Source organism: Manis javanica, chromosome 11, assembly GCF_040802235.1.
Source record: "Manis javanica isolate MJ-LG chromosome 11, MJ_LKY, whole genome shotgun sequence".
Lineage (NCBI taxonomy): Eukaryota > Metazoa > Chordata > Mammalia > Pholidota > Manidae > Manis > Manis javanica.
In genome coordinates this window covers 35,093,416-35,120,363 of record NC_133166.1, presented here as the reverse complement: position 1 = coordinate 35,120,363, position 26,948 = coordinate 35,093,416, and the positions used below count along the sequence as shown (strand labels likewise).

Genomic DNA, 26,948 nt, shown 5'->3' with positions numbered 1-26,948 from the left:
AGGAACAGTAATACAGCATGGAGAATATAGTCAATGATTGTGTAATATCTTTCTGCATTGATAGATAGTAACCACACCAGAGGGGTAAGGATTTGATAATATGAGTAACTGTTGAACCACTGGGTTGTACATTTGAAACCAACATAAGATTATATATCAATGATACTGCAATAAAAAGAAGTAATCTGCATGAGAAAAAAGCTAATTCTATATGGTGCTTATTTTTAAAACAAAAGCAAACAATAAAATGACTTATATAATGATAAATATCAGTATTTAGTCATGTGTATATAGATATTATTCCCCGAAGAAAAAAATTTCCCAAAATATTTGTAAAAGTTTATATCCATAATTATTTTTATCTGCTTTAAACCATTACCATTTAAGTAGAGTAAGCTCTTTGGGTAACTTTATCTAGAAAGTGGAACAAAGTGTTAAATTGAAGAAGCAGTGAAGCACAGTACCTAATGCTGACTGGAATGAGAAAGGTTTAGAGGAGTCGCTTTCTTATATGTGTTTCTCTCCCTTCAGTTTCCTTATCTCTTGTCTCCCTCTCACCATCCCTGGGGTGGGGCTGCATAGCTGTCAGCATGCTTAGCAGAGAGGGAACTATGAAGCAAGAATTATGCATAAGGGCATTTGTTTGAAGTCCCAGTATACCTTCAACTCCAGAGACAAACTAGAACAAAAAGTTTAAGGGACAGTAAGGTATGGTTGCAATAACTGACAAATCTTTGTTCTGGTAGACCGAAGGTTCTTAAACACTAACTCTGAAATTTCAAATAGTAAGAAATCCCAATTAACGCTTTTAATCACTTTTGAAATCATCACTTGTAGCTTTTCTCTGTTGTCTTAATACTGACAATTGTTTAAAGAATTTCCCCCTATAATCCCTTATAAAAGGCTTATTTACTACAGATGACAAGAGAAGTATCAGGAAAATAAAAAGGGATTGTTTGAAAGATCTGAGTTTCGATTAACCTTATCATTGATTTGAGCAACTTGGCATAAACTACCAAGTAATTTGAGGATAAAATGTTTAACTATTAATAATAACACCACCACCAACAAGTAACCTTTTGGGAGTTTGCCAAGTGACAGATACTATGCCAAGAAATTCATGAAGTTATTAACTTATTTAATCCTCACAACATCTTACAGCAGTGAGATAGACACTGTTATTATCCTCAGTTTATACCTAGTGAAACCGAGGTACAGAGAAGTTAGACAACTTGTCCAATATTCTGTAAGTGGCAGAGACACCCCGTTAAGTCAGGCAGCCTGGCTTCACCCTTGTGCAACACAGCTCATTGATAATGAGAACACCAAAGATAGGAGGAAATTGGGACTCATCTTTACCTACAGTTCTTTCCTTCACTCAAAATGAATATGGAATTATTATAAGAATGACAGTAAGAGTGAATCTAATAAGAGATCCATTGTGAACTCCAAAATGTACTACGAGACATACAAAAAAAAAATGTTTGATCCTTGTTCTCAGGGAGCTAACATCCCACTTAGAGGTAAGCAAGCATACCCATGAGAAAACAACATGCATTAATCAAAACCAAGCTTTTTATCATTTCTCCCAAACCAGTCCCTTTCCCCATATCCCATTACCTAATGATATCAATACCTTTCAATCACCCAGACTTGAAATAGCTTCATGCCTCTTCCTGCATATGAAATTATTCCTACATCTTTCTCTCCATTCCCACTCTTCTCATAGTCTCTATTTTGGTCTTTCCTGCCAATGTAAATGCTATTGTTTTCTAGTGTTTTAGTTCTAGTTTGTTCTCAACTCACGAATCAGGCAGTTAGTACATTTTATATAACATGATGGTTGCTAGTTTTACCTATATTTCACTATTAGTATTCCTTCTTGCTTCCAGTTCTTCCTTCAGCCTGAACTATATGTACTTTTGGTGGTAAAAACTCTCAGTTTTTGCTGGTCTGAAATCATTTTAATTTGTTCTCTTTCTAGAAAGGTCGTTTTGCTGAGCATTGATCACTAGTTTGACAGTTACCATCCCTCAGCAAATGAAGGATGACATTCTACTTTCTGGTTTCCACTGTTGCAGTTAATGTCACCTTCAGTATAATTGCATTCACTTTCTGTAGGTAATTTCCCTTTCCAACTTCTCTTAGTACTTCTCTTTTGTGTGTGTATGTGGGCGTGTTGTGAATTTTGCAGTTATATGTCTGGGGTGGATTCCCTTTTATTTATTTGCCTGGGATTCAGTGGGCTTCGTGGATATCAGATGGTATTTTTTACCAGTCCTATAAAATTCTATTTTACAACTATTATCTCCTTCGATATTGCCTGTTCTCCATTTATTGTCTCCTTTTGGAACTTCAAAATTAAGCCTTTTCTCTTTATTCACCAGGGTTTTCCTCCCTCCCTCCCTCCCTCCCTCCCTTCCTTCCTTCCATTTCCATCCCTTTTTCTTTCTGCACACATTATGGACAATTTCTACGGATCTATCTTCTGGTTCACAGATTCTGTCTCCACTGCTCCTTAAAATGTGCATCAGGTTTTTAATTTGTGGTTATTTTTTTCCTTTTTAGAAGTTCTGTTTTTCAAATCTGTGTAATTGTTCTTTTAATCCTCTGTTCCCCATTTTCCCAACTTCTATTTTAGTTCAGCATATTAAACATATTTTTTTATATCTGGTATATGACAGTTCCAGCCTGTGAAGCCTGTTTATGTGTGTGTGTGTGTGTGTGTCCTTTTTCCTGCAGGTTCTTACTCATAGTACCTTGTTTCCTTACATGTTTTGTAGATTTCTGACTATGCACTGTTCAATTTCCTTGGAATTTCATCTGTGGGAATTGTTTGAAGCCTTAGATAATTTGCATGTACTTCTAACAGTCACCTGGGACTGCTTTACATGTTTTACTTACAGTTTCCTGGTCCACATATGTATTAATTTAGATAAAAACTAAATGAGTATTCTATGATTCTAATTATGACACTCTGGAAAAGGCAAAACAATGGAGACAGTAAAAAGATTAGTGGTTGCCAGGGGTATGGACAGGATATACGGGGAAGGGATGATGAAAATGCAGAGCATAGTAGATTTTTAGGGCCGTGAAAATATTTATATGTACTTTCCATAATGATGGACACATGTCACTATACATCTGTCTAAACCCATAGAATGTACACCACCAAGAGTGAAACATAATGTAAATTATAGACTTTGGGGATTATGAATGTAGTTTCATCAGTTGTAATAAATGCACCAGCCTGGTGGAGAATGCTGATAACGGAAAACGCTATGCTGGTGTGGGGGCAAAGTGTATATGGGAAATCCCTATACCTTATCCTCTATTTTGCTGTGAACTTCAAACTGCTCTAAAAAAAAGTCTTAATAGAAAAAAATTTTAGGTTAAATGAGGACACTAAAAGTACCTCAAAAAACTGTTCGAATAAACAAAGTCAACATAGCTGCAAAATACAAAATCCATACATATAAATCAGTTATATTTCTATACTAACAATAAACAATTCTAAAATGAAATTAAGAAACAATTCCATATAAGAATACTTAAGAATAAACTTAACCAAAGAGGTGAAAAGATTTGTACACTTAAAACCACAAAACGTTGCTGCAAAAAATTAAAACACATAAATAAAAGACATCCTATAATAATGGATTGTAAGATTAATGGTAAGATGTCAGTACTACTCAACCTATGGATTCAATGCAATCCCTATCAATATTCCACCAATTGTTATGCTAAGTGAAATAATAGTCACAGAAAGATAAACAGTGTATGATTCCACTTACATGAGGTACCTAAAGCAGTCAAATTCATAGAAACAGAAAGAAGAATGGCATTTACCATGGCCTGGTTTGGGAAGATAAAAAAGTTAGAGAGATGGATGGTGGTGATAGTTGCACAATGTGAATGTACTTAATGTCACTCAACTGTACACGTAAAAATGGTTAAAATGGTATATAACTTAAAATATTTTTATATATATTTTACTACAATTAAAATAACATGTGGGGTCTCTTGTAGTTATACATTCCCAGAAGAGATTTATTTTATCCCTCCTCCAATTCCCTTGTGCCAAGCAAAGTCAAGCTGGCATCTCATCTCCATGGTCATATTTATTTCTCATTTACCCTGGGGGTAATGCACTTTGGGGGTCTCAGCCTCATGCAGAGGTTTCCTACCAGATTCCTGACTTTGGACATAAACTAGGTTATATCTCTCGAGCCTAGCCATATCTAACAGAAGCAAATATTTAAGGTCTCTAAAGATGGTCAGATACTCTTTAAGTGAAAGCTAGTTTTAGTGTTTCTTACCTCTCAGGATTCCCGCTTAAGGGGGACAGGAGATGCCACCCCAACATATGCCGCTTTGGCACACTGATTATTTTGAATTAATGGTACTTGAAAAACTACCAGTATAAGAACACTTTACCTTCCTTTTCTCCCCTCTGAAAGGAGGAGATATCTATGTGAAAGTTACCCTCCCTTTATCAGGAGAGTAAAAGGCATCCTTATGGCCAAAGATATTTAGGGCCAAGAAGGATGTATAAATAAACCTAGTTACTTCTTCACCAATTTACTACCCCAAGCCCAAGCCCCTCTGTCTTATCCATTATTCACAGATTTATTGTTTCTTTGTCTCAAGGGTCAAAAAGATTCCTGTTTTCAGTGGGCGGAGCCAAGATGGCGGCGTGAGTAGAGTAGTGGAAATCTCCTCCCAAAAACACATAGAGCTATGAAAATATAACAAACAAAACTCTTCCTAAAATAGAGACCAGAGGACACAGGACAACATCCAGACGACATCCACACATGCAAGAACCCAGCACCTTGCGAAGGGGATAAGATACAAGCCCCGGCCCGGCGGGACCCAAGCGCCCCTACCCCCGGCTCCTGGCAGGTGGAAAGAAACTGGAGCGGCTTTTTTTTTTTTTGGCGAGTGCTTTTTGGAAGCCTTAAAGGGACAGGGACCCTGTTGCTAGGGAGGCAGGGCGGCGGGACCGCTGAGCGGTGCCTGGGACCAGCGCCTGAGGACAGAGATCGCGCGTTTTTCCCTACGGGACCGGTGGGAGGGTGCCTGAGACCGGCGCCTGAGGACGGAGGAAATAGCGTGCTTTTCACCTTTTTTTTTCTCTTTTTAGCGAGTGTTTTTGGAAGCCTTAAAGGGACAGGGACCCAGGTGCTAGGGAGGCAGGGCAGCAGGACTAGTGAGCGGGTGGCTGTGACCAGCGCCTGAGGACAAAGACTATCCCGTGTCTTTCCCTGCGGGACTGGAGGGCAGGTGCCTGAGATCGGCGCCTGAGGACAGAGGAAATCACGCATTTTTCCCCTTTTTTTTCCCGCTTTTTGGCGAGTGCTTTTTGGAAGCCTTAAAGGGACAGGGACCCTGGTGCTAGGGAGGCAGAGCATCAGGACCAGTGAGCGGGTGCCTGGGACCGGCACCTGAGGACAAGGAATATCACGTGTTTTTCCCTGCGGGACCGGAGGGTGGGTGCCTGAGACCGGCGCCTGAGGACAAAGAATATCGCGCGTTTTTCCCTGCGGGACCGGTGGGCGGGTGCTTTTTGAAAGCCTTGAAGGAACAGGGACCCCGGTGCTAGGGAGGCAGGAGCGCAGGACCAGTGAGCGGGTGCCTGGGACTGGCGCCTGACGAAAAAAACAATAACAAAAAAAAAAGCATGTTTTTTCCTTTTTCTTTTTTTTTTTTTTTCTGCTCCCTCTCTCATTGTTGCTCTTGTTGTTTTGGTTTGGAGAGTGCTTTTTGGAAGTCTTAAAGGGGCAGGACAGGACACTTAGACCAGAGGCAGGGAATCTGGGGATCTCTCGGCACTCTAACCCCCTGGGCAACAGGGAGCACAGAGGCCCCTTATGGAGAAAAATAGCCTACCGGCCGCTCCCCCTCCAACAGGGCTCCATCCCTTTGGAGGAGCAGCCCCAGCCAGGCCATGTCCACAGCAACAGCGGAGATAAACTCCATAGCAAACGGGCAGGTAGCAGAAGCCCTGTCTGCGCACAGCTGACAAGCATAAGCCAATAGAGGTCGCTATTCTCACAGGACAGGAAGGCCACAAACCAACAAGAAGGGAAGTTCTTCCAGCGGTCACTCTTACCAGGTCTGCAAACTATCTCTATCACCATGAAAAGGCAAAACTACAGGCAGACAAAGATCACAGAGACAACACCTGAGAAGGAGACAGACCTAACCAGTCCTCCTGAAAAAGAATTCAAAATAAAAACCATGAACATGCTGATACAGATGCAGAGAAAAATGCAAGAGCAATGGGATGAGATGCAGACAAAAATGCAAGAGCAATGGGATAAAGTCCGGAGGGAGATCACAGATGTCAGGAAGGAGATCACAGAAGTGAAACAATCCCTGGAAGGATTTATAAGCAGAATGGATAAGATGCAAGAGGCCATTGAAGGAATAGAAGCCAGAGAGCAGGAACGTATACAAGCTGACATAGAGAGAGATAAAAGGATCTCCAGGAATGAAACAACACTAAGAGAACTATGTGACCAAACCAAAAGGAATAATATTCGTATTATAGGGGTACCAGAAGAAGAAGAAAGAGGAAAAGGGATAGAAAGTCTCTTTGAAGAAATAATTGCTGAAAACTTCCCCAAACTGGGGGAGGAAATAATCGAACAGACCATGGAATTACACACAACTCACAACAGAAAGGATCCAAGGAGGACAACACCAAGACACATAGTAATTAAAATGGCAAGGATCAAGGACAAGGAAAGAGTTTTAAAGGCAGCTAGAGAGAAAAAGGTCACCTATAAAGGAACCCATCAGGCTAACATCAGACTTCTCAACAGAAACCCTATAGGCCAAAAGAGAATGGCATGATATACATAATGCAATGAAACAGAAGGGCCTTGAACCAAGGATACTGTATCCAGCACGACTATCATTTAAATATGATGGTGGGATTAAACAATTCCCAGACAAGCAAAAGCTGAGGGAATTTGCTTCCCACAAACCACCTCTACAGGGCATCCTACAGGGACTGCTCTAGATGGGAGCACTCCTAAAAAGAGCACAGAACAAAACACACAGCATATGAAGAAGGGAGGAGGAGGAATAAGAAGGGAGAGAAGAAAAGAATCTCCAGACAGTGTATATAACAGCTCAATGAGCGAGCTAAGGTAGGCAGTAAGATACTAAAGAAGCTAACCTTGAACCTTTGGTAACCACGAATCTAAAGCCTGCAATGGCAATAAGTACATATCTCTCAATAGTCACCCTAAATGTAAATGGACTAAATGCACCAATCAAAAGACATAGAGTAATAGAATGGATAAAAAAGCAAGACCCATCTATATGCTGCTTACAAGAAACTCACCTGAAACCCAAAGACAAGCATAGACTAAAAGCCAAGGGACGGAAAAACATATTTCAGGCAAACAACAGTGAGAAGAAAGCAGGGGTTGCAGTACTAATATCAGACAAAATAGACTTCAAAACAAAGAAAGTAACAAGAGATAAAGAAGGGTACTACATAATGATAAAGGGCTCAGTCCAACAAGAGGATATAACCATTCTAAATATATATGCACCCAATACAGGAGCACCAGCATATGTGAAGCAAATACTAACAGAACTAAAGAGGGAAATAGACTGCAATGCATTCATTTAAGGAGAGTTCAACACACCACTCACCCCAAAGGATAGATCCACAGGGCAGAAAATAAGTAAAGACACACAGGCACTGAACAACACACTAGAACAGATGGACCTAATAGACATCGATAGAACTCTACATCCAAAAGCAACAGGATATACATTCTTCTCAAGTGCACATGGAACACTCCCCAAAATAGACCACATACTAGCTCACAAAAAGAGCCTCAGTAAATTCCAAAATATTGAAATTCTACCAACCAATTTTTCAGACCACAAAGGTATGAAAGTAGAAATAAATTCTACAAAGAAAACAAAAAGGCTCACAAACACATGGAGGCTTAACAACATGCTACTAAATAATCAATGGATCAATGAACAAATCAAAATAGAGATCAAGGAATATATAGAAACAAATGACAACAACAACACTAAGCCCCAACTTCTGTGGGACGCAGCGAAAGCAGTCTTAAGAGGAAAGTATATAGCAATCCAGGCACACTTGAAGAAGGAAGAACAATCCCAAATGAATAGTCTAACATCACAATAATCGAAACTGCAAAAAGAAGAACAAATGAGACCTAAAGTCAGCAGAAGGAGGGACATAATAAAGATCAGAGAAGAAATAAATAAAATTGAGAAGAATAAAACAATAGCAAAAATCAACGAAACCAAGAGCTGGTTCTTTGAGAGAACAAACAAAATAGATAAGCCTCTAGCCCAACTTATTAAGAGAAAAAGAGAATCAACACAAATCAACATAATCAGAAATGAGAACGGAAAAATCACGACAGACTCCACAGAAATACAAAGAATTATTAAAGACTACTATGAAAACCTATATGCCAACAAGCTGGAAAACCTAGAAGAAATGGACAAATTCCTAGAAAAATACAACCTCCCAAGACTGACCAAGGAAGAAACACAAAAGTTAAACAAACCAATTACGAGCAAAGAAATTGAAACGGTAATCAAAAAACTACCCAAGAACAAAACCCCGGGGCCGGATGGATTTACCTTGGAATTTTATCAGACACACAGAGAAGACATAATACCCATTCTCCTTAAAGTGTTCCAAAAAATAGAAGAAGAGGGAATACTCCCAAACTCATTCTATGAAGCCAACATCACCCTAATACCAAAACCAGGCAAAGACTCCACCAAAAAGAAAATTACAGACCAATATCCCTGATGAATGTAGATGCAAAAATACTCAATAAAATATTAGCAAACAGAATTCAACAGTATATCAAAAGGATCATACACCATGACCAAGTGGGATTCATCCCAGGGATGCAAGGATGGTACAACATTCGAAAATCCATCAACATCATCCACCACATCAACAAAAAGAAAGACAAAAACCACATGATCATCTCCATAGATGCTGAAAAAGCATTTGACAAAATTCAACATCCATTCATGATAAAAACTCTCAGCAAAATGAGTATAGAGGGCAAGTACCTCAACATAATAAAGGCCATATATGATAAACCCACAGCCAGCATTATACTGAACAGCGAGGAGCTGAAAGCATTTCCTCTGAGATCAGGAACCAGACAGGGATGTCCACTCTCCCCACTGTTATTTAACATAGTACTGGAGGTCCTAGCCACAGCAATCAGACAAAACAAAGAAATACAAGGAATCCAGATTGGTAAAGAAGAAGTTAAACTGTCACTATTTGCAGATGATATGATACTGTACATAAAAAACCCCAAAGACTCCACTCCAAAACTACTAGAACTGATATCAGAATACAGCAAAGTTGCAGGATACAAAATTAACACACAGAAATCTGTAGCTTTCCTATACACTAACAATGAATCAATAGAAAGAGAAATCAGGAAAACAATTCCATTCACCATTGCATCAAAAAGAATATAATACCTAGGAATAAACCTAACCAAAGAAGTGAAAGACTTATACTCTGAAAACTACAAGTCACTCTTAAGAGAAATTAAAGGGGACACTAATAAATGTAAACTCATCCCATGCTCATGGCTAGGAAGAATTAATATCGTCAACATGGCCATCCTGCCCAAAGCAATATACAGATTTGATGCAATCCCTCTCAAATTACCAGCAACATTCTTCAGTGAATTGGAACAAATAATTCAAAAATTCATATGGAAACACCAAAGACCCCGAATAGCCAAAGCAATCCTGAAAAAGAAGAATAAAGTAGGGGGGATCTCACTCCCCAACTTCAAGCTCTACTACAAAGCCATAGTAATCAAGACAATTTGGTACTGGCACAAGAACAGAGCCACTGATCAGTGGAACAGATTGGAGACTCCAGACATTAACCCCAACAAATATGGTCAATTAATATTTGATAAAGGAGCCAAGGACATACAATGGCAAAATGACAGTCTCTTCAACAGGTGGTGTTGGCTAAACTGGACAGCTACATGTAGGAGAATGAAACTGGACCATTGTCTAACCCCATATACAAAGGTAAACTCAAAATGGATCAAAGACCTGAATGTAAGGCATGAAACCATTAAACTCTTGGAAAAAAACATAGGCAAAAACCTCTTAGACATAAACACGAGTGATCTCTTCTTGAACATATCTCCCCGGGCAAGGAAAACAACAGCAAAAATGAGCAAGTGGGACTACATTAAGCTGAAAAGCTTCTGTACAGCGAAAGACACCATCAATAGAACAAAAAGGAACCCTACAGTTTGGGAGAATATATTTGAAAATGACAGATCCGATAAAGGCTTGACGTCCAGAATATATAAAGAGCTCACATGCCTCAACAAACAAAAAACAAATAACCCAATTAAAAAATGGGCAGAGGAATTGAACAGACAGTTCTCTAAAAAAGAAATACAGATGGACAACAGACACATGAAAAGATGCTCCACATCGCTAATTATCAGAGAAATGCAAACTAAAAGTACAATGAGGTATCACCTCACACCAGTAAGGATAGCTGCCATCCAAAAGACAAACAACAACAAATGTTGGCGAGGCTGTGGAGAAAGGGGAACCCTCCTACACTGCTGGTGGGAATGTAAATTAGTTCAACCATTGTGGAAAGCAGTTTGGAGGTTCATCAAAATGCTCAAAACAGACCTACCATTTGACCCAGGAATTCCACTCCTAGGAATTGACCCTAAGAACGCAGCAATCAAGTTTGAGAAAGACAGATGCACCCCTATGTTTATCGCAGCACTATTTACAATAGCCAAGAATTGGAAGCAACCTAAATGTCCATCGGTAGATGAATGGATAAAGAAGATGTGGTACATATACACAATGGAATACTACTCAGCCATAAGAAGTGGAAAAATCCAACCATTTGCAGCAACATGGATGGAGCTGGAGAGTATTATGCTCAGTGAAATAAGCCAAGTGGAGAAAGAGAAATACCAAATGATTTCACTCATCTGAGGAGTATAAGAACAAAGCAAAAACTGAAGGAACAAAACAGCAGCGGAATTACAGAACCCAAAAATGGACTAACAGGTACCAAAGGGAAAGGAACTGGGGAGGATGGGTGCGCAGGGAGGGATAAGGGGGGGTAAGAAGAAGGGGGGTATTAAGATTAGCATGCATTGGGGGGAGGGAGAAAGGGGAGGGTGGGCTGCACAACACAGAGAGGACAAGTAGGGATTCTACAACATTTTGCTAAGCTGATGGACAGTAACCATAATGTGGTTATTAGGGGGGACCTGATATAGGGGAGAGCATAGTAAACATAGTACTCTTCATGTAAGTGTAGATTAAAGAGTGAAAAAAAAAAAGAAAGAAAGAAAGAAAAGGGCGATTACTCCTTGATAGGATAAAACTATTGGTAAATCAAAGATCAATGCATGCTTTAAATATCCTTAATGTTGATCACTTAAAGGGTGTCAGATGATCAGTTATGGAGGTACTCTTTTCTGATAATATTCCTTTCTCTTAATTAAAAAAAAAAAAAAAAAAAAGCAGTTACTGTGTGCTGACCTCCAATGAGTTCTGCACAGTGGTATAGAGGGCATGTCAAAGGGTGGGCAAAGGGTCTGTTTGTTTCTACGCAGAAGATCAAGGCCTAGCTTGGATACCCAGAAAATGAACTAAGATACGATATGAGGAGGAGCTTCCGGCATCAGCACTCTCTGGAGGACTCGTGCCGGGGGATGATCATCAAAAAGCCTCCACAGGGATCCGGACGATGCTGCGGTTGTGGCTGCATCCAGCCCACCATCTCCTGGACTTGCCATAAGAAGGAGGAGGGAGATGTCTAGGCTGGCATGTGCATACAGTGAGACAACGAATTTGACTGGATCTGTACTGTTGGAACTCAACCAGGAGTTGGGAGGGGTTCAAGTTGTAGCACTCCAAAATCTCATGACTATAGACTATCTACGGTTAAAAGGACATATGGGAGGTGAACAGATCCCAGAAATGGGCTGCTTTAATTTGTCTGATTTCTCTCAAACTGTTCAAGTACAGTTGAACAATATCCATCATATCATAGACAAATTTTCACAAATGCCTAGGGTGCCTAAATGGTTTTCTTGGCTTCACTGGAGATGGATGGTAATTATAGATTTGCTTTGTTTATGTCACCGTATTCCTATTATGTTAATATGTGTGTACAAATTAGTAGTTTAAAACCTATACATACTTAAGGTACTCTATAAGAAGATATGTCAAAGAAATAATCAATCCTCCCATGTTTTCTTCCATATGCTACCTCTATAGCTTTTCTTCTTCCTTCCTAATTACAACCCTTAAATAGAATTCGTGCCTCATATCGAAGTTACCGAGTATCATAATTCCTCCAGGTGGTAAAGATACCTCGAGACAAGTGCTGGGCATAGAAGCCACAGGGCATAAATCTGCAAAGAAGTAAAAAGCTAACCTTTTCAAACAATAAGGCTTCTCTCTCACTTACCAACTTTACATTTCCCTGTATGGCCCCGGAAGATGACTGGTTAGCCAGAGACGGGTAAGATTCCTCAAGGGAGGAACAACCTAAGACAGGCACAGTCGCAGGGGGGCCATCAGGTGAGAAATTGGGGATCAACAGAGGTGAGGCTCAGAACCTCATCCCTCCTGCTTTGAGAGAAAGCTTCTGCATCCGTGGATGTTTTGCTGCCCTTGTCTAGCTTGTATTAACACATAGTCTACAGGCACACACCTGATCATCTACAATTGCCCTCTTACAACACTAAACTATGTTTTCTACCTTTATCTTGCATCTACCTACCACTTCAGCATTTTATTAAAAATAAAAATAATAATAATAATAAAGGGAGAAATGTGGGATCAACATATAAATCAAGTATAAAAATCAAACAAATATTCATATTTGACCTGAGTGTTTATAGTTCATAATGCGTGATCAAAACCGAAAGTTTCTGTGATGAATGCTCTTGTACTGTTCACCATGTAAGAATTTATTCACTATGTAAGAATTCATTCACCATGTAAGAACTTGTTTGTTATGCTTCAGAAGATTGGAGACTGACGAGAGTTAGGCTTGAGATGGATTAATGATTGTACATTGAGCATTGACCCCCCCCTATACTGAATTTTATTGTTGTTCACAACCATTTGATCAATAAATATGAGAGATGCCCTCTCAAAAAAAAAAAAAAAAAGATTCCTGTTTTGGTTACGTCTCTGTGACTCATATTTTTATTGGGCTCCTGTATATATAAAATTGGTTTTTCCCCTGTTAATCTGTCTTATGTCAATTACTAGACCAGCCAAAGAACCTAGAAGGAAAGAAGGAAAAATTTTTCTTCTCCTATACCAGTTTTATATCCTTTTTTGGGATCTAAGATTTTCTTAATGATTCCTTTCAAAAGACATTTAAAATGTTTAAATCTATAGTTTACTTGCTTTAATTAGGGAGTTCTTAGGGCTTGTTATTTACTGGAAATGGCACTTAGCATGCTGGTATTTCCTAGGTACCAGCTAAGTGATTTGGGGCTTGTTAATCTACTTCTCTGCCTTAGATTCCAGCAGCAATTCAGGATCCCAATACTTGCTTCACAGAGTTGTTGGGGGTAATTTTTATATCTTGTAATAACCCCTCTTTTCTGATCCTGGGTTACATTTCTTTGCTGCCTATATTATTCTTATTACTAATACTGACATTCCTGATAGAGAAGCATCTTTTTTGGTTGTTAGCATCGATGGGTGACGGAAGGTGAACAATTTGCCTGATTTGGCTCAGTGTGTTTTTCATGGCCTTTAGTCTCTTACTTGGTTAAGTAGTTACCTCTATACATATTTAGAGTTAAGGTGAAGCTTATCTGGGAATAAATGTAGAAAACTCCTTAAGATCATAGAAGTGGAATATACTTCTTAAATTTGTTTGATATCAGGAAGAAACTTTCTTGAAGATTTAAGCTCAATTATTACATACTTTCTGAAGGCTTTCTGACTCCCCTCTTGGAAAGGGTGAGTTGTTGCTTCCATTAATACTCCCCAGGTACCTTGTTTATACATAACTCTGCTGTATCACTTGCCACATTGAATTGCAATTATTTATTTACTTTTCTCTCTCCATAAGAGTGTGATCTCTAGAAAGACAAGTACCAAATGATTTCACTCATTTGTGGAGCATAAGAACAAAGCAAAAACTGAAGGAACAAAACAGCAGCAGACTTAGGTAACCCAAGAATGGACTAACAGTTGCCAGAGGGAAAGGGACTTGGGGAGGGGGGAAGGGAAGGAGAAGAGGAATAAAGGGCATTACAATCAGCACACATAATGTGAGTGGGCGGCACAGGGAAGGCAATATAGCACAGAGAAGACAAGTAGTGACTCTCTAGCATTTTACTACGCTGATGGACAGTGACTGTAACGGGCTATGTGGTGGGGACTTGATAATGGGAGGAATCTAGTAACCACAGTGCTGTTCATGCAATTATATATTAATGATACCAAAATTTAAAAAAAGAAAAAAAAAAAAAGAGTGTGATCTTGCAACACCTACCCTGCATGCTTGTCATCATCCCCCAGAGCCTCGCATATATAAAAGGCAATTTGTAAATACATGTTAACATTGATCAAACTAATTTTTCATTACCTACCTACAATTGTTTAGACATTTGAAATGCGCTTTCTCTCATAAATCATTTTTATTATTCCTCTGGTAAGTAATTCCATCCAATTTGAAAAGTTCTGTTCTCATATATGTACCTGTGAATGCAAGAAGCAAACTGCAAATGATGGGGGGAAACTGACAAATCACCAACCAGCAAAGTTAATTTTTTTAATGCTCTCACCAATTACTCGTGCGTCATGAAAATAAAGAAAAGTATGCGCTTTTGTCACAGAAGATGCAACAAGCACATTTTACAATTTTTATCTACTAGACAGCTAAAAAGCATTATACCTAACAATTGAAAAATATATATTATCAAGCACACAGAACATTTATGAAAACTGATCATATGCTAGGTCACATTCTTTGCCCACAAGGCAGTTAAATCAGAACTCAACAACACTAAGATAACTTGATAACCTACATATGATCAGAAATTTTTTTTATTTCTAAACAACTTGTTCATCAAAAAGGAAATCAAAATGAAAATTAGAAAATGCTTAAGACTCAATAATAATACTACACATTAAAACCCATGAGATATAACTAAAGCAGTATTTAGAGAGAAATTGATAATCTTAAACGCATACACTGGAGAAGTTTGAAATTAATGGGCTTAGCATCCCAATTACAAAGTTAGAAAAATGAGCAAGCAAATAAACTCAAAGAAAGAAAGAGAAAAGAAGTTAACATAAATAAAATAGAAAAGCAGCACCAACCCAAAGAGCTATTTTTTTGGAAAGATCAAAAAACAAACTCTAGGCTGATTAAGAAACAAAGAAGAAAGATACAAATGATCATGGGAACAAAAAAAGAGGACAAAAGTGCAGATGTTGAAAAGATAAAACAGATAATAAGACACTATCAATTAAGAAAATAAGTTTGAGAAGTTACATTAAATAAATTCCTAGAAACATACAACTTAAAAACATCAACCAAAAGCAGATTCTTCTCTAAATTCCTCAAAATATTTAATGTAATGCCGATCAAAATCCCAACCAGATTTTTTTGTACAGAACTTGACAAGCTTATTCTAAAATTTATATTGAAAAGCAAAGACCCCAAAATAACTGACACACTCTTTAAGAACAACAAGACGAGGGACTTACATATATTATCTTATTATAAAGCTACTATAATCAAGACAGTGGGGTATTAACATAGGGTGCTTAAACTAACCAATGAAACATAATAGAGAACCCAGACACAGACTCATACATACGTTGAAACATGGTATGTGACAGAGGCAGCACTACTGATAAATAGTGAATAAAGTTTTCAATAAGTTGTGCTGACATAACTAGATATCTGTATGGGTAAAAAGTGAGATTGAATCTCAACACTGCACTATAAATATAAATCAGTACTAGGTGTAAGTGAAATAAGACGGACAAATACCACACCGTTTCACTCAAGGAATGAAGGAATAAGTGAAACAGGTGAAAGGGGGAAAAATTAGTAAGAATGTTTGATATCTCAATCTGGTTATGAGTGTACACACATGTCAAAATTCATGGAGCTGTAAACTAAGATTTGTGTATTTTATTGTATGTACCTCAGTAAAATAATCAAATTAAATTAAGAATCTCAGTTATCAAATAACACTACAAAAACTGGAAGAAGGTATGTACAAGCCAAATAACCAGTAAAACATTAATGTCCAGAATATGTAAAAAACTCATGAGTTATTAAGGAAAAACAAACCCAATTTTTAAAAGGGCAAAGACATCAACAGGTAACCCCTGAATAAGAAATGTGGTCCATAAACATAATGCAACCTTATTAGTAATTAGGAAAATGTAAGTTAAAGTCACAAAGAAATACTATTTCCATTCCCAGGACACTAATAAAAATTAAAGTCAGTAAATAGGAATCATTGGTTGGAGATCATTCTTATTCTTTGCTAGCGAAAGTATAAATGGTACAACCATTCAGAAAAACAGCTCAACAGCCTTAGTTTTCTATTGCTACTTGCATGGGTTGAATTGTGCCCCCCACAAAAAAGATATAGTGAAATGTCCTCTTGATGCCTCAGAATGTGACTTTAATTAATTTTATTTTATTAGTTTAATTATAATGAGGTCATTAGGGTGGGCCCTAATCTAATTATGACTGGGCTCCACATAAAAAGGGGACAATGGGACACAAAAACAGGCACAGAAAGACTGAAGACACAGAGTGCCGTGTGAAGATGAAGGCAGAGACAGGGATGATGCACTTATAATCCAAAAAATGCAAAAGACTGCCAGCAAACCAGGAGAGGTTGGAAAACGCATGAAACAGATTTGCCCATAGAAGGAACGAGTACTGGAGATACCTTGATCTTGGACTTCTAGGTTCCAGAACCTTGGGACAAGAGATTTCTGTTGTTTAAGTCACCCAGTTTGTGATACTTGGTTACAGCAGCCCATGCAAAATGTTATAGCAATGAATGAAAACTAATAGATTCTTGTAACAAAATGTCCAAAACCCAGTGGTATAAGACAACACAAATGTATTACCTTACAGTTCTATGGGTCAGAATTGTGACACAGGTCTCACTGAGCTAAAATCAAGATGATGGCTGGGCTTTCTTACTTTGTCTTTCCCAGCTTCTAGAAGCTCCCTGGCTTACCATGGCTCCTGGCCTTCTCCGGTGTCAAAGCTAATGGATTGAGTGAGTCTTTCTCACATTGTATTACTCCAACCCTACTTCCATTGTCACATCTCTTTTAATCTCATCTGCCTAGTCTTCCACTGTTTAAGGATAAGGACCCTTGTGTTTACACTGGATCCACTCAGATAACCATGGATCATCTCCCTACCTCAAGGTCCTTAACTTAATCACATCTGCAAAGTTCCCCTTTGCCATTGAAGGTAAAATATTCACAAATTCCAGGGATTAGAATTTAGGGATACCACTATTCTATTCTGCCCATCATACATAGTAAATTGAATACAAACATACCTTGCAACTCAGCAGTCCTACTTCTAGACATACACATGTTCATAGCAGCATTGTACACACTAGCAAAACTAAGAACTACCCAAGGCTGTGAATAGTGAAATAAATTTTACTATGGTCCTACAATGAAATACTACACAGCATTGAAAAAAATGACCTACAACTATCTACATCAACATGGATGAATATCAGAAACCATTCAGAAAAAAAGTTACAGAAGAGTTCATACAGCATGCATCTATTTAAAGTTCAAAAGCTGGCAACACTAACAATGTGTAATTTAGGAATACATTCACGGGAGTTGTAATTATTAAGATAAAGGAATGAATGGCAAAAATAAAATCAGGATAGATGTGTTGTCTCTTGGGCAGAGAGAACAGTATGCAAAAGAGGTTATACAGAGAACTTCAAAGGAAATGAATACTGAGTACATGACTTTAAAATTTTCTTCCTTAAACCATATAAAAATATACATATGTACAGTCTTTTATATATGGCATTTCTCATTTACAAATTAAAATGCTCACTAAATTAATTTAAAATTTACTTCACATAAGTTGTGTAAAATGTAAAGAAGTACTCAAACAATGTACTCTAGTTGATGGAGGAGGGCAAAATCTACAAAGATAAGATACCTGCTAGGTAAATCAATATTGGAAGTAAAGTTCTAGGTTATAAAAGAAAAAAAAAAGTGGCAAATATACTCCCCTGCCTCTGGTTCTAATAATAGGCTTCTAACAATCATGTAAATAAACATGGATAAACCTGTAAATAATAAGGGTGAACAATGTTATAAATGGGCAGGAAATACCCAGAGAGGGACCCAGCTCTCCCAAAGTTTTGCTTGGCTGGCACAGTTTTTTAGTGTGTTGTGTTTAAATTAACTTAGGTAAAGTGAGCAATAGTCAGTTCACTTCTATTTTTCTTACCCTCCCCGCCTTCCTCAATATAGAAATAAATATGTTATGTGTCTGGCCTTTGAAGGCACTTGAGTTTGAGAACAGCTGAAGCCTGACAAATCAACCTGAAATAACTACATCAGGTATCACGTTTATCTTCAAGGTCATCATGAACTATGTGATTTTCAAGAGTCCCTCCTATCCCTCACTCTTCTTTTCTCCCACCACCCTACCCCACCTCCTTTAACCAAGGACATCATTTATCACATAATTGGAGAGAGCTGGCAAAATTAAGAACAACCGTGACTGCAGCACATGGTGTGTGAATGTAATAACCACTGTTTTTCTTGTAAAATCCTCATAAAAGTGTATATCAATGATACCTTAATAAAAATTAAAAAAAAAGAACCATGACTGCAGGTGCTTGCTCTTTACAGAAAATATAGGTGGTCCAGGAGTCAAGTCATATGTTCTAGTTCCTGTATCCTAAATATATCTCATGGCATAACCTAGAGACAATATTTTTATCCCTCTGAAGTTGAATTTCTTTCACTTCTAGAAAATGAGCAGCTTTCAATTAGGTAAACTCTAAATCTCTTCTGTCCTATATCTATTCAAACATTTATGTTGAAATAAGCTTTTTCAGCAATTATAGATCCTTCCACCTTTGGATGGGTATAGGTCGGAAGGAAAATGTACCAGGGGAAACAGCTGACTTGGTAATTGAAAGGGAAAAAGAGAATCAAAGAAAAGCCTGCTACTGAGGAGGATAAAAAGTTGGAGAAAATGAAAACAAACTTTATACACTTTTACTTATGGTTGGCAAATGGTGAATATGTCACTATTTCATATGACATTATGAAAATATTCTATCACACCAGTGCTTCACATGATTTGTCAATTTTTAACTTTTATTTTTAAGTGCGGTCAACTCTGCTATAATGGAGTTGTGTTCTCAGCTTATGTATCACTGTACAGTCTGAAGACTTCTTGTTTTTTAAAGGATATTTCAACCAGTGAAAATGATAAAAGAAAAAGAAAAAAAATCTACAAGTCAGTAACAATAAGCAGTCCTCAAATAGGTAGAGTCAGCGATGGATGCAGGGAGCGGATGTTCCATGAGACCTAGATGGCTTTTTAAAAAACAAAACAAAACAAAAAGGGCTAAGAGCAGCTTGTAAAAGACTTTGCAAGCAAAGATCAAGGGCATGAACTTTATCCTGTGGACAATGAAAAGCCATAGGGATTTTTAAAACAGAGCAAGTGATTGGATCAAATCTGTTTTTCAAAGATAACTCTGATAACAGAGCACATACAGTATTTACAAAACAGAGCATAAAAAATATTATGTAACCTGATACCCTATTATAAGATATTAATATGAAATTAGAATAAAACACTCACTCATTGAAACCATAAAATAAATTTCAGTAATACTAATCTTCAGTTCATAGTGGGATATGCCTTGCAAATTCCTTAAGGGGGTAAATAGTCACTTGGATTTAAATCTTTTTAAAAAACCTTACTACATGTGTATACCCTTTTCAAATTAAATTAACACTTTAAGTAATATTTATGAGCCTTAAGGCCACAGAATTTTTAAATATTTACCTAACCATTTAGAAAGCACTTAGTATTTTAGGTATAGAAAAATATCTTGCACACTAACTGAAGCCTTTCAAAACCTTGTATTTACCTGGTTTATCACACACAAAATGATCTAGTTGAAAAACTGAAAACTACATTGTAGAATACACAATTAAAATGGCATAGGAATATAATTTGTAAAATTCTAGTCAAAGCTTCTATGTAGACAACTGTTTTTTTCCATGTTTCCTACTTCAGCTGACTTCTGACAAATACTCTACAAACTTAGTGTTTCTTTCCCTTAATCCACCAAGGCAGAACACAGTCAGCAGTAACTAGATTTAAACTTTAAATCTCTAAATGCTTTGCTAAAAACAACAAAATAGCTCTTAAGTTGAGAAATGACATATACATAGCATGTACATCAAATGCTATAATCTAATTATGAGAATCAAGTGTTCCACAAACATGTGGCATCTTTTTCAACTCAGTACCTAACATAACACTTCAAAAGTTAAAAATTACTTCAAAACTACAAGCCAGTAACAAGAATAAGCAATCCTCTACTTTAAATCTACCCTACAATTAAACATATATTGATATGAGTTTTCAACTGTTTTTCAAAGATATCAATAAAACCTTTAAGTTCTTAAGGAAATGGAAGTATAATAATTTTATCAGTTCAATAAGGAATCCACACATACTTTTTAAGAGTTCAAAAACTGCACAGTATTTGTTCATCTTTTCCAATTATTACACCTTGGAAAAATAGTTTAGCAGTATCAAATTCAACATTTAAGTAAAATCTTAAGAACCTTTATTTTATTTATACTTTTTTTAATACCTTACAAAGAGCATAAAGTAAAGAAATGAATTTAGAATAGTTAGGTATTATCAAATTTATCTACTGAGATCCCCTGACTTGATAGGATACTGAGACTCAAAAAGATTCGCTAACTTTTCCACAATTTTAAAGCAGAGCCTAGGCTTTACACTCAATCCTTAGTATATATATGAATCCAGGACATTTCCCCCTATTTCAAGTTTTGTCTTCCCCAAAGACAAACCCTTTTTTATTCCTTCACTTTCTGAAACAAGAAAGTCACTTTACAACTGTCCTATACAAAGTTTGGCACTTTGAAAATTAGAAAATCTCTTGATCTTTTACTGATGTTTTACTTTCATGAGAGTATTGGTTTTCTCTTAATTTCTTTAGCATAATATACATGCAAACAAAACCACCAACTCACTATTAAACTTCAGGAACAAACATTAGGTAAAATTCTTATTACAATCTCAGCTAAGCTAAGAATATCTAGCAATGCCAAAATAGTTTTATTTTAAGACACTGAATACTAAGTAACCATGTATAAACTGTTGAACTATTAGCATATACTTAAGACCCCAAAAATGTTCCTATTCATGGTGGAATGTAGGAATTTTCTGCACTAAGAAAACATACCTTTTATAAAAGTACAAATTGTATTTTCCTCTATTACAAATAATAAATGAAGCTATCTAATGTAACAATACCACATCTAGCTAAGCACTACCATACACTGATGGGAAGAGCATCAGACTAGGATTAAGAATTTTCAGTTTTTCCATTTCAGGAATTTTCAATTTACAAAAGAACAGCCATAATTGACTACACCAACAGTTTACAATTAAGATACATTAAAGTGTATTGCTGGTAAGTTTCGGGAAAATTGTCTACAAATGTGGTAGGCCTGTCCTAAAAACACTTTTCCTGTATTCAAAATGCTGTCTATTCACATATGTCAAATGCTATTCCATTCTATGAAACCAGCTGATTATTACTTTGCTCTATAGTGTCACAACACTTTTTCTCCTGATGCACATTTTCCTAAGCATTGTCTCTTATCACTGACGGTAAACTGAGAAAACAAAAGGCATAACATTTTTTGAACAATTTTTTCGAGCATTGGCTAAATAATCAGACTACAAAAGCGGCCCCTGAAAACACTTTGCAAGGAGTAAAGCGTGGTCTCATTAGAACTACAGATCAGTATTAAACATTATCAAATCAATGTAGTACCTTGTAGATTACTGAGAAGAGAAAAGAGCATCAGATGTAGTAAGGACAAGAAACAAATATCCTGGGTCCTGGTATAAAACATCACAGCAAAAGAAGTCTGAAAACCAACAGTATAGACTCCTACTCTCCTTAAACAAAACCTCTGCCCTGATCCTCTTAGTTGCTGTAAGCACACAGTATTGAAAGCTGGTAAGTCCCGGTTCAAATCCCAGCCCTGCACATACTAAATGTGTGAAGTTGGGTTATCTCTAAGCCTCGATTTACTCATCTCTAAATTGAGGTTGATGTCACCTACCACACATATACAGAGTTCCTGTATTTGGATTTGAGACAACATATGTAAGGCATTTTGTACTTAGCAAATGCTCTGTAAATAGTACCTATACTTGTTGGGTTTCTTGGTGGTGTAGCACAGGTAAGATTTCTCCAGGCTATATAAAAATGGAAGGTCACTCCCTGATGATGATTTAAATTCCTTTAAAAAACAAAACATGTAAACCTACAGGAAAAAAAAAAGGAAATGCTTTTGGCATCTTCCCAGACATTACTAAGTTTAAAGGTTAAATTGTTACAACATCTTCTAATTATGCAACAAAAACACACGATCAAGAGTTACTCTGTAAAAGATCATATTAGCCTATACTGCTGAAACTGGGGCAAGGGAAATTCTTAAAAATTATTTCCAAGTCTTTTTTTCGTTTAAACAGGCCTATTCCAAAGCTCATCACTGTTCATTAAAAGATTTCAAATTCTTCCTCTCAGTTACCAAGAATAATGAAACCACACTGATTAAAATTCATATATACGTGTATACCCTCATTCTAATGGCTGTATGTCATCTTTGGGGAGACATCACCATTAAGACAGCAACAGATAAATGCACCTAAAAGATACACATCAGAGTATGCCACAATGTTGTTAATCAATTAATAACATTTAATAGTAAACATTTAAAAACAATAAAGGAAAAGTCTATCTTAATCTGCAAATCACTCCATTCTTTGAATTCATCTACTGCATGAACAAAGTCTTTAAAAGATGTAGCATGATTAGTCTGCTATTCCACTTCTGTTCACAGATAAAAGGTTATTCTGCACTTTTAAAAAGGCCCCTGTATTTTAGGAATTCTTTCCAGAATAAAACTTTTTTTCACCCTCGAAGTTTACATGCTTTCAAATATGCCAATTCAACTCGGGAATTGAAGCGATAAAACCGCACTCACTTCCTTACCAAGCCTTGCTTTCTGATCACATACCTGTTCTTTGGAAATGCAAGGCAACGAAGGTCTCCTGAACATTTTGCTGCTGCCAGAGTAACTGGCCGAAGTTTCTCCGAACGACACGCAGCTGGACCTCCTCCGGGGTCTGATCACAGGCACTTTTTCCTCCGCGGTACTGGACAACCGAGGATGATGAGGGGCTTCCCTGACTTGAATAAAGCGATCCAACCCCAGGGCTAGCAAGCAGCCAGCGCCCCCGACTAGGCAGGCGAGCAGCGGCCTGAGGGCTGCAGGCAGCGACCCGAGGCTGGTGAAGGAGACCCACCAGACGCAGCCGGAGAAGAGCAGCACCAGGATGCTGTGCTGGAGCCGCACGGGGTGCGCGAGCGTCAGCAAGCCCGCACAGCTCAGCACGGCCGCCAGCCTGCCCGCCACCGCCGGGGGCGTGTGCGGGCCCGCGGCCCCTGCGTCTCCGTCCCCCCAAGACCAGGACCACCACTGCCACACCAAGAAGTCCCCCAAGTAACAGCAGGCGGGCAGCGCCAGCAGCCACCAGGAGCCGCCGCCGCCACTCCGGCCCGGGCCTGTGCCCCGCTTGGTCCGGGCCAGGAAGCAGGTGAGGAAGAAGAAGGCACAGGCGATGCTGAAGAGAGGGCTGAGGCTGTGCGAGCAGACGCTGAGCAGGGTCCGCAGCCGGGCGGCCCCGGCGGCCCAGCCCTCGGGCCCCGAGCCGAGCAGCAGGGCGAGGACAAAGGCGGCCAGGGCGCCCAGCGAGATGCGCGCCCGGGAGCTGGGGGAGCCGCGCCGCGGCGGCAGCAGCTCCACGTTGCAAAAGCGGCAGAGGTGGAAGAAGAAGCCGCGCGGAGGGTCTTGCCGCAAGGGGCTCACGCAGCTCTTAACGTAGCCGTTCCTCAGACTCTCCGGGGGCGAGCCGGGCCCGCCCGGCGGCTGCGGGCACCGCATGGCTTTGGCGTCTCGCTCGTCCCTCCTCATGGCCGAGAACCCGGGGTGGCCGCGGGGCTCAGCACGGCTCGGACCGCAACGGCCACTCGCTCCCCCTCGGCCCCGCTCCGTGTTCGGGGCGCCCCCGACTCGGCAGCGCGTCAGGGCTGCGCCCGCCGCCGCGGGCCGGGGACCCCGCCGCGCAGGCGGAGGAGCGGCGGGCTCCGCGACATACTGGCTGAGGACACGGGCGGGAGGGGCTTCTCTCCGGGACCGCTTCAGCAACCCCTTCCTTTCTCCTCGGGCAACTCTCGGGGCAGGAGACTCGGCGTCGCCCCCAGGCTCCCGCGGGCTGCAACAGTTACCTCCCGGCCCTGCCTGGTCCGTTGGGCGCGCGAGCGGGCGCTCCTCCCCCGCGGGTGCCCCGGCCGGGCGCGCGCCCCGCCCGCCGCCCTGTCCCGCCGCCCGCGCGTCCGCGCCCGCGCCCTGTCCCGCCGCGGCAGCCTTTAGTCCGGCGGGGGCTGGGCAGGGGCTGGGCGGCATGGGCAGGGTCCTCTTCGGATGCCAGCGAGCAGGCCCGCCATCCTAAAACCCCAGGCGCGCAGGTTCCCCGTGGGGGTAAGTCACGGACACTCAACCAGGCTTCGACAGATCACTAGTAGGGATTTGGGTAAAGGGGGCGTTTGTGGTCCCCAAGGAGAGTGCATAGAAGAGAGACCAAGCTGAGGGGGAGGTGGCGTGTCCATCTCTGACCTCATCCCGTTCTATGGTGGGCCCTTGGGACTTGCCGGGGCCAGCCACCACCCCCGCGAGGAGGAAAAAACCCAAATCGCTGTGGCTCGGTCTGCCCTCAAGAAAAACGTGGATACTTTGGCCATCCGGCAAGGCCCGGCATCCTTACAATGGCTCTCAGGGAGGAGCATGCACGTGGAGTGCTCTCCGGGAGCATCCAAGTAGGTATTATGGAGCTTGTCTTCCCCAAGAGCCACCTTCACAGGAGAGAAACTTAACGTCCCATCCTCCACTCCGAACCCTTGCCATACATACCACACCCACTGGTTCACATGCGTAGCCCCTCAACAAACATAGTTCTACTTTGAAGGCTTTTTCATTCCAATAGCCTGTTCCAGAGGTGGGAATGGGAGGATGAGGCATCCTCTCCAAGGCCATTGCCCAACTTGAATCAGTTGGCCATGAAAGAAGCCAAATAAGATGCTATCTGTGAATTGCCTGTGAAACTAACAACATGTAGGAAACACTGACTTGAAAGTGGGAATAACTTTGCTGCACCAAAGGGACTGCCCTGGAATCTAACCAATCATAACTGCCTTAGAGAGTGAACTGTGTTTCCTTCCACCTAAACTCTCCGTTCAACCTCATGACAAGCCTGCATTTCTCCAAGAGCTAATTCCACATTTTTCCAGGGAGATGAGAAACCTTACTGTGTGGTAAACCCCACAAACAGGCCCATTTTTCACCAATTAATCTCTGCCCACAGCCATGACCTAAAACAGACAATTTTCGTATATCGTCATAGTTTGCATACATAGAAATCACTAAGAAATGAGCACGAGAATTTGACCGAGATGAAAAAAAGACCAGGATTTTCTCTCTTCTGTCTCTTGGATAAAGGAAAAAATATTTTATAGAGTTTTCAGACTGATTACTCAATGCTTGCCCTAAAAGATAAAAATCCATGGGGTCTTTTCTCCACCACAGCAACTGAAATTTTTTTTAATCTCATTTCAACAGAGCTCAGCAAATACATTTTTTAAAATGATATGCACAGAACTCATCATTGACAAAGATTAAAGTAGGAAACTTGATACATTTTGAACTTTTACAGAAGGGCATGAGAAACTAGCACCAGCATTATTGAAAAGCCCATTATAAATTCTCATAAGAAATAATAAATTGACTTGAAATTTAGAACAAATTATATTAAAGTTTTGTTTTAAAACCTTGGCTTGTCACCTGAGGTAAGATAGACACGGTAATAGGAATAGTAGTGGACTAGAAATTTATATCATAGGTTCGCGTCCTGATCCAGCAATTCATGCCTCAGCATTAAGCAAGTCACATAACTTTTACAGACCTCAGTCTTCTCAGTTGTAAAATGCAGCACTTTAATTTTGATGACCTTTAAAGTCTCTTCCAGACTTAAAAAGGTAGGATTTCTGTATGCCAGAAATATATAGACATTCTTAGACTCCGTGATTCAGATTGCCAAGAGCAACCTTCGAATTATTTGTACCACCAAACTAAAGCAAACTCAGTGTGCACAAATAAAAAAAAAAAAAAGGATTTGTATCAAAGGGCCGTTATCTTGAAAGTAAAACTCAAAGCCCTCTTCACACTTCCCAGCTCTCCCTTTAGTCACCTTTCAGCTGTCTTCCCAGGTCTTTCTGAGGCCAACAGCTCAACTCTTTCAATAACCTAGAGATGGAGTGCCTCCCTCTGAACACCAACCCCAGCACCTAAGAGGATTCTAAAATAAAATGCAAGGATGTGACCAAAGACCATCAGTTTACTTAACTAAAAATATGCACAAAAAGAATGAGCTGGCTATGTTTATAGCAACACCCTTCTCTTGTTTACAGTCT

At 39.5% G+C, this 26,948-nt stretch overlaps 1 protein-coding gene across 2 annotated transcripts in view; it reads right to left on the bottom strand.

Moving 5' to 3' along the window:
* PDE3B (phosphodiesterase 3B) overlaps positions 1-25,928 on the bottom strand; it is a 177,303-nt gene extending 151,375 nt beyond the window's left edge. The window contains exon 1 of one of the 2 annotated variants that reach the window (XR_012122619.1): positions 23,440-25,928. Coding sequence is in view for 1 of the 2 variants with exons in the window: in XM_037026925.2 (XP_036882820.2) it covers positions 23,440-24,888 (1,449 nt within the window). In the remaining variant the exon portion in view is untranslated. The remainder of the gene's footprint in view (positions 1-23,439) is intronic. The other variant, XM_037026925.2, reaches the window with a different exon arrangement.
* Between the last annotated feature and the right edge of the window lie 1,020 nt (positions 25,929-26,948).